The sequence below is a fragment of the Coregonus lavaretus genome, assembly GCF_964263955.1.
Source record: "Coregonus lavaretus genome assembly, chromosome: 1".
In the NCBI taxonomy this organism is placed as follows: Eukaryota; Metazoa; Chordata; class Actinopteri; order Salmoniformes; family Salmonidae; genus Coregonus; species Coregonus lavaretus.
This window is the reverse complement of record NC_139988.1, coordinates 73,460,721-73,468,990: the sequence shown is the minus strand read 5'-3', so window position 1 is coordinate 73,468,990 and position 8,270 is coordinate 73,460,721. Positions and strand designations below refer to the sequence as shown.

Sequence of the window (8,270 nt, the reverse complement as noted above, 5' to 3'; positions counted from 1 at the left end):
AGGCTATAGCCCATAATTGTAGATGTATAATCCCCCTCCCCTTTCACTCCTTCCATATGTCTCCACTCTTCCCTGTGGCTTTGTCCCTGTAACCTTATGTTACCTATTTTAATTTTTTGTCCCATTATTCTGTGCTAAATAGCCTGCAATCATATGCCCCATTGTGCTCAGATAGTGGTTATGTACACATCAAGAAATACTAGCAGGTCTGTGCACACCTGCACAAAACCCTTTTGCCAATAATATTATTAGCATTCTTTAAAATAAAACGTGACCCATCTGCCTTTTTATACCTTTTTGTATTGAATAATAAATTGATGCCTACATTTTTTTATTATACATTTTTACATTTGTTTATTTTTTTGGGATAATTCTCCCCTGAGCCGCAAAGGTCCAGATCGTTGTTTAAAATAGCTGTTTGGCCTCATAGCCTTTCCTGTTAAATGTACTATTACATAAGCGGAGCATTGAAAAGAACTGGTCAGAATTTCTGGTCAGACCCCAAGTCCCCGGGGATACTAAAGGAGGTTATGATTATACTGTGCGCTCATATGCCAGTGAGTATGGATTCAATAAGTAAAATCCCAAATTGCTCTGGACAGAGTGTAAACAATAGTTGGTAAGCAGGTTTTGTTTGTCATTGTTCAACCTTTTTGTCTACCCCCCAGGTGTATAGAAGGTAAGCAGAAGCCCACAAGCAAAGTCCTTTGTTATCAACATGGCTCTGAACACAAACATGAACCCAGCCACCGCCATTTGGCCATGCGAGGAACAGCCGTCACTATTGGACCAAGATGCATCGTTGTCAAGCCAAGCTCCCATCATCGCTGTGACTGTCAAGTCCCCACCAGAGATGGAGGAACAAGAGATCCATAGCACCACCACCAGCTTTGGGCCCTGCCTGAGCCAAACCAAGGCAGGGGAACTGGTCATTGTGATCAACGAGAAAATGGAGAACAGTAAGCCTGAGAACATTTTTAGGCAGTGGCGCAGTCCCACTCCTTACATATTTTATTGGTGCATAGGATAGTGGAGAGAAGACAGGAAAGTAAGGAGAGTTGCAAGTCAGAAGGGCACTGGGTCGGATTCGACCCCATGCCGATTCTGGTATTTTGTGCCAGGGTCTGCGGCACTAACCACTAGACCACACAGCCCAAGCTTTTTAAGCTCGGACTCATTTAAGTTAATGGTGTGCCTGCGGAATCCAGGACAGTTGTGCTGCATACGCTTGCTTGGACGGTTGGTTTGGGGAATGTCAAATCCATTTAACTTACGATTCTGGCCTACTAGTGCTCAGGGGACACTAGTTCAATCGTTTACTGATGCTTTTCATCCCCGCCCCCCCCCCCCTCTCTAGGTAATGGTATCCTCCCAGCCCCTGCTGACACCACCTCCCCAGTCATCTCCTCACCGCCCAGAAGGCAGCAGTCCATTTCTTACTCCCATCACCCCCACAACAGCAAGACCCGGAAGGGGAGTCGTGCCGGTTCCATCGGCTACACCGCCTTCTCCCCGCGGCCCTCCATCTCACGCCACTCCAGCATTGCCACCAACCCGCCCATCGACAGAGCCAAGCCCAAAGACTACCTAATACTGGCCGTGCTGGCTTGCTTCTGCCCTGTCTGGCCAATCAACATTGTGGGGTTTGTCTACTCTGTTATGGTAAGCCTCTTTCTTTTGACAGGTTAGAAATGTAGATTGGTAAGAAGGATATAGCACGGTAAGGGAGTGGCAGGACCGGGGATTGAACTGCAGGATTACCGCTAAACCACTGTTCCTCTTTCTGTCACATTTTTGTGTCAAAGTATCTACAATGTTGTGCAATGTTTGCTAAATACTATTTTTAGTAGAGCTTTGAAGACCGTTGCCTTTATGCTTGTGGTTTCATATTCATCAGAAACTACTTCTATTCGTCTTAGACTGCAGTGTTGTTATTGACGGTTAGCACCAGCTTTGTAGCCTGGTCCCAGATCTGTTTGTGCTGTATAGCCAACCTCTGGTCATTGTCATGCTATTTCATGACCATAGGAGTTGGCAAGAGCACACAAACCGATCTGGGACCAGGCTACCAGCTTTGTGTTTGGCTTCAGAATACCTTGTGCTGTTAGTTTTAAAGGTCCAATGCATCTGTTTTAATCTCTATCAAACCATTTCTGGGTAACAATTAAGTACCTTTCTGGTCAAAAAGAAACAAAAATAGCTTCTTAGCAAAGTGCAATTTCTCAAGCAAGTTGTTTACTAGAGCTATCTGGGAGTGGTCTGAGTGGGCAGGTGAAAGCTGAAAAATAGCTGTTATTGGCAGAGGTTTGGAATCATTTTTCTTATTGGTCTATTAACTAATTTACAGCATGGTCACCATGGAAAGCCACAACTCCATCCCACCAAAACAGGCTGAAATGTCAGGTGGTCTTTTCAAACAGCTCTTACACTAAAAGGGCATTATCATTCATTTTCACAATTTCACGATATTATTCCAACCTCATAGTGTGGAAATATACAGTATTCAGACCCCTTCCCTTTTCCACATTTTGTTACGTTACAGCCTTATTCTAAAATTGATTAAACAATTTTTTTATCCTCATCAATCTACACTCAATACCCCATAACGACAAAGCGAAAACTGGTTTTTAGAATTTTTTGCAAACGTAAAAAAAGGGATACCTTATTACACAAGTATTCAGACCCTTTGCTATGAAACTCGAAATTGAGCTCCGGTGCATCCTGTTTCCATTGATCATACTTGAGATGTTTCTACAACTTGATTGGGGTCTACCTGAGGTAAATTCAATTGATTGATCATGTTTTGGAAAGGCACACACCTGTCTATATAAGGAACCCACAGTTGACAGTGCATGTCAGAGCAAAACCCAAGCCATGAGGTCGAAGGAATTGTCCGTAGAGCTCCAAGACAGGATCGTGTCGAGGCACAGATCTGGGGAAGGTACCAAAAAAATTCTGCAGCATTGAAGGTCCCCAAGAACACAGTGGCCTCCATTATTCTTAAGTTTGGAACCACCAAGACTCTTCCTAGAGCTGGCCGCCCGGCCAAACTGAGCAATCGGGGGAGAAGTGCCTTGGTAAGGGAGGTGACCAAGAACCCGATGGTCTCTCTGACAGAGCTCCAGAGTTCCTCTGTGGAGATGGGAGAACCTTCCAGAAGGACAACCATCTCTGCAGCACTCTACCAATCAGGTCTTTGTTAGTGTGGCCAGACGGAAGCCACTACTCAGGGAAAGGCATATGTCAGCCCGCTTGGAGTTTGCCAAAAGGCACCTAAAGGACTCTCAGACCATGAGAAACAAGATTCCCTGGTCTGATGACACCAAGGTTGAACTCTTTGGCCTGAATGCCAAGAGTCACGTCTGGAGGAAACTTGGCCCATCCCTACGGTGAAGCATGGTTGTGGCAGCATCATGCTGTGGGGCTGTTTTTCAGAAGCAGGGACTGGGAGACTAGTCCGGATCGAAGGAACGATGAGCGGAGCAGAGTACAGAGATCCTTGATGAAAACCTGCTCCAGAGCGCTCAGGACCTCAGAATGGGGCAAAGGTTCGCCTTCCAACAGGACAATGAACCTAAGCCCACAGCCAAGACATCGCAGGAGTGGCTTCGGGACAAGTCTCTGAATGTCCTTGAGTGGCCCAGCCAGAGGCCGGACTTGAACCGGATCTAACATCTCTGGAGAGACCTGAAAATAGCTGTGCAGCAACGCTCCCCATCCAAACTGACAGAGCTTGAGAGGATCTGCAGAGAAGAATGGGAGGAACTCCCCAAATACAGGTGTGCCAAGCTTGTAGCGTCATACCCAAGAATAATCGAGGCTGTAATCACTGTCAAAGGTACTTCAACAAAGTACTGAGTAAAGGGTCTGAATACTTATGTAAATGTGATATTTCAGTAATTTGTTTTTTATTTGCATACATTTTTAAAGACCTGTTTTTGCTTTGTCATTATGGGGCATTGTGTGTAGATTAAGGAAAAAAACAATTTAATCAATTTCAGAATAAAGGGTCTGAATACTTTCCGAATGCGCTGTATATACAACTGTATGTGGACACCCCTTCAAATTAGTGGATTTGTCTATTTCAGCCATAACCGTTGCTGAAGGGTGTAAAATCAAGCACACAGCCATGCACACAAACATTTGCAGTAGAATGGCCTTACTGAAGAGCTCAGTGACTTTCAACGTGGCACCGTCATAGCATACCACCTTTCCAACAAGTCAGTTAAACTCCATATTAATGCCCATGATAATGGAATGAGATGTTCGACGGACAGGTGTCTACATACTTTTGGTCATGTAGTGTATATAAAACACAGGAAAATCATGTTTTTGACTGCACTGGCCCTTTAAGCAGTCCATAACTAACCAACCTCTTCCTTCCTCCTCTCCTAGTCCAAGAACAGTCTGGAGCAGGGCAACCTGGATGGAGCCCGCCGATTGGGTCGTGTCGCCAGGATGCTCTCTACAGTGTCACTGATAGGAGGGACAGTCATCATCATTGCCTGCATCGTAAACCTGGCGAGTGAGTATCACAGTTGGCCAACCTCTGTTGGCTTGTATTCATAAAGAGTCGGAGTAGGAGTGCTGATCGAGAATCCGTTTTGTCTTTGATCTTTAAGACAACTGATCCTAGATCAGCACTCCTTCTCAAGACTATGAATACGGGCCCTGCTCTATTCATTTAAAGAATCCTGCCAGAAATCTCAAAGCCTTTACAATAAATCCCTTGGCTGGCACTGTTCGATGACTTGAAATGCAATCCTCCTTCCTTCCTTGAGGTCTGATTTGGATTAGTGAAAGTGTAGCAAAAAGGGTTCTGTTAATTACGCTTGTGTGATGAGTAACCATGCCTGAGACCTGAAGACTTGTGTTAGCTCCCAGAGCTAATGCATGGACTTAAGCTCAGGGGCCTATGGGACTTATGAGGGTTTGATGTCCTTCACAGAAGCAATAGGGCGATCACTTTGATTTCACTTATCTAATCATCCAATCACTTAAATATCATTGGTCATTTACAGCACAGGTGTCAAACTCATTCCATGAATGGCCAAGTGTCTGCGGGTTTACACCCCTCCCTTGTACTTGATTGATAAATTAAGATCACTCATTAGTTAGGAACTCCCCTCATGTGGTCGTCTAGGTCTTCATTGGAGACTAACTAAAAGGCAATAACAAAAATGAGCAGACACTGTCCTCCATGGAATGAGTTTGACAGCCCTGATCTACAGGGAGGAAGGAAGGCTGCATTTTAGAGTCATCAAACAGGGCCCAGTTTGCCTATAGTAATGGAACTTAGGCTTACGAGTGTTTTAACGATACATCGTTCCGACAACTTCCGGAAATGTAACATGCTTCCCAAAACTTCACGCAGAAAGAACGTTCGCTAAGTGTGTCGTTGGAGCATGTGTCGATACTGATAGGATGGAAAGGCAGCGCTGCTCTCCGATCAGCTTTCTCCATTCAAATCTTACCTTAACATTATAATTATTTCACAATACTGATGATGGATCAGCTCCGAGAGATGTTATCACCTACATGGCTGCAAATATTGAGGTGGCTTATTCTAATGCACAAAATCACAGATTTGGCAGATCATGAAATATGTTGAGGCCAAGATTACAGAAAGTGTAGCCTACATTTAGTTAAATAGAACTCAGTTGACTGAACATGAAATTGATTTAAACAAAAATGTTAATATATACGCTTATGTAGCCTATACTGTTTATTTTTTAAGGCAGTTATCTCGGTTTTCATTGGACACTTATCTTTATCCTTTGCTCGTAACAATTGCAAAGACATTGGCAACTTTGTATTTGTAGTCAACTTCGTTCCGAAGTTATCGGTGGTCATGTTGACAGAGAGACAGATAAACAGCTTGATTCTATGTTTAGCGGAGATCTTCTGTGTATAAAGTGACGCGAAAGAGCAAAAATGCATCTAACGACTCACTTAGCAGTCTGAGGCAGTCGGTAAATAACAAGCGTTTTCAAGTGGGACGCCTAGCGGTTAAGAGTGTTGGGCCAGTAACTGAAAGGTCGCTGCTTGGAATCACAAGCCGACTAGGTGAAAAATCTGTATGTGCCCTTGAGCAAGGCCCTTAATCCTAATTGCTCCTGTAAATCGCTCTGGATAAGAGCGTCTGCTAAATAACAAAAATGTAAGTGCAGCTTTGGTAACAATAGTTTTGGTAAACAGCTCAGAGATTTAATGATGCTCCTACGTAGGCTCTAACAATATACTTAGCCTTAAGATGCTTTTGGGAGACTGGGCCCAGGACTTTTGTGTGTGTCCACTGGCTCACTCCAAACATACTCACACAGCCGTAAACGGGGTCGCTCAGTCAAATGAAATTACCCATGTGGGATTGTTTAGTTCACTAAAGTTCAATAAAATGCTTAACAACAGTACTTTGGCTGTTTTCGAATGTTTAAAAAGTTCCATCCCATCGGGTCTTATTAAGCCAAAGAGATGTCCTAATGAACTCACTGAGAGCAGCGACTGGAACTAAAACTAGCATATTGTACACGCAACTGGAGTTAAAGGGCCGGTGGCCGTTTTTTATACATTATGTAACTGTTCTCTGTAGCTCTGTTTGCTTCTACTTACATATTGAGCTGGCAGAATGAAAAATTGCTTGACTAACTGCTGATGTGTTCCTTCTTTTTTTTAGTAAATGTGAAATCCTGAGTATCGTCTTGCCGTGAAACAGGATCTAACAGTTGGATATCCGGAAACAGGATCTATCTAGCTGAAGGTTCCTTTTTACCTTCTCTTACTGTGTAGTCATTACCTGGACATGCTATGAATATTATACACCTGATATTACGTACCTTTTATAATTGATATTATCTAATCCTTTGTTAATGAAAAACCAATATGCAAGACGCTTCTGCTACAAACTGGTCTGGGCTTCTCCAATGATGAATCATGCAGTGGGGAAACAGACGATCAGACTAATTCCTTACTTTGTATTCTGACCAACACTGAACACTGTCCTTCACAAGGCGCCATTACCTCAACCACTGGCCATGATCAGAGAGACAGACCAAAACGAGATGTATTGAGAAAGGATGACAACAACAACTGAAGAGATTGTTTAAAGGAGATGTGATCAATGTGAGAGAAACTGGGAGGATTGCTTCACAGCTTGACTACCTACCACATTGGAGGCCAACAAAATGTCTGCTAAGTCCATCTTTCATTGCCCTGACGAAAAGACACATCAGAAATTCAGCTTGGCATAAAATCCCATCGGTATATGAAGGTGCTTGAGGGATTTGCCTTGCATTGGAAACTCAAAGAATAAATTAATTTCTGAGGAAGAATTCCCCATTCATTTCTGAATAGGCTTATATTCTGGTTTCAGTCAGTGTATATCCTTCCTGTCTTTCAGGCTACTGTTAGCCATTTTGTATTTAAGAGCGAGGGCAGGAGGGAATGACGCTCACCAACACCCTTGACTGCTGAGAAGATGGAAGGGATAAATATTTCTTGGGCACGAAGCAAAGTCCAAGTAAAGGACACAATTGTGCCCAAAAAAGAAAGATGTGCCATTGTGCTTAAAAGCTTTTGGTGACCGCAATATATATCTCCATGTGTTTGGCTTAGGACCTGAAAATAAGGTGAAATGGATGCGAAATGGGTGGCAGGAGGAACACAAAATATGTAATTCAGTTACTTTATATCCATTTTCCACACTGAGGATGGGCCTTTTAGACTGTTAATGAATGAGAGCATTGCTGACAAGAGAAGTGGAAAAACCTCAAAACAAACCACCATAACAGGTTATTTACAACATCAATGAGTTGTTAAAGTTCTGTCATTGTGAATCAGTGAAACGCTATTTCTTGTACCTTATTGATAATGTTTGTAAAAAAGGATCATTTGCAAAATCAGATTTTAAACCACAAGTTTCATAATCTGATGCTGATTATGCTTTTGAAGTACGGCGCTGTCGATGACAGATGGTCGTGGTGTGTGTCCATGCATAGCTATTTGGTTACCAAATGACATATTCACTGCACTGCTGTGGCTGGTCACAATAAAATGAATTGCCAGTGTTCAGTTTGGTGATACTGGCAATACGGTAAGAACCCTGGGTATCTAGTGTATGGGGACCCAGAGAACATAATCTGTTATCTTTCCGATTTAATCAAGTGGGTATCTGATCCCCATGCTGGGTATATAGTGGTGGACATTAAAGGGAAGGTTCACTTGACATTTGCATTGATTTATTCACTTAATTGTGTTGCCGATTGATCCAGGAA

General features: G+C 43.1%; 1 protein-coding gene across 1 annotated transcript; it reads left to right on the top strand.

Annotated features, from left to right (window-relative positions):
• Positions 1-595: 595 nt before the first annotated feature.
• Positions 596-7,407, top strand: prrt2 (proline-rich transmembrane protein 2; the record flags this gene model as incomplete). The annotated part of the gene is made up of 4 exons (XM_084167604.1): positions 596-959; positions 1,358-1,662; positions 4,396-4,525; positions 7,397-7,407. The coding sequence occupies exons 1-4, from the start codon at positions 719-721 to the stop codon at positions 7,405-7,407; spliced, it is 687 nt and encodes a 228-aa protein (XP_084023730.1). The 5' UTR covers positions 596-718.
• Positions 7,408-8,270: the final 863 nt, after the last annotated feature.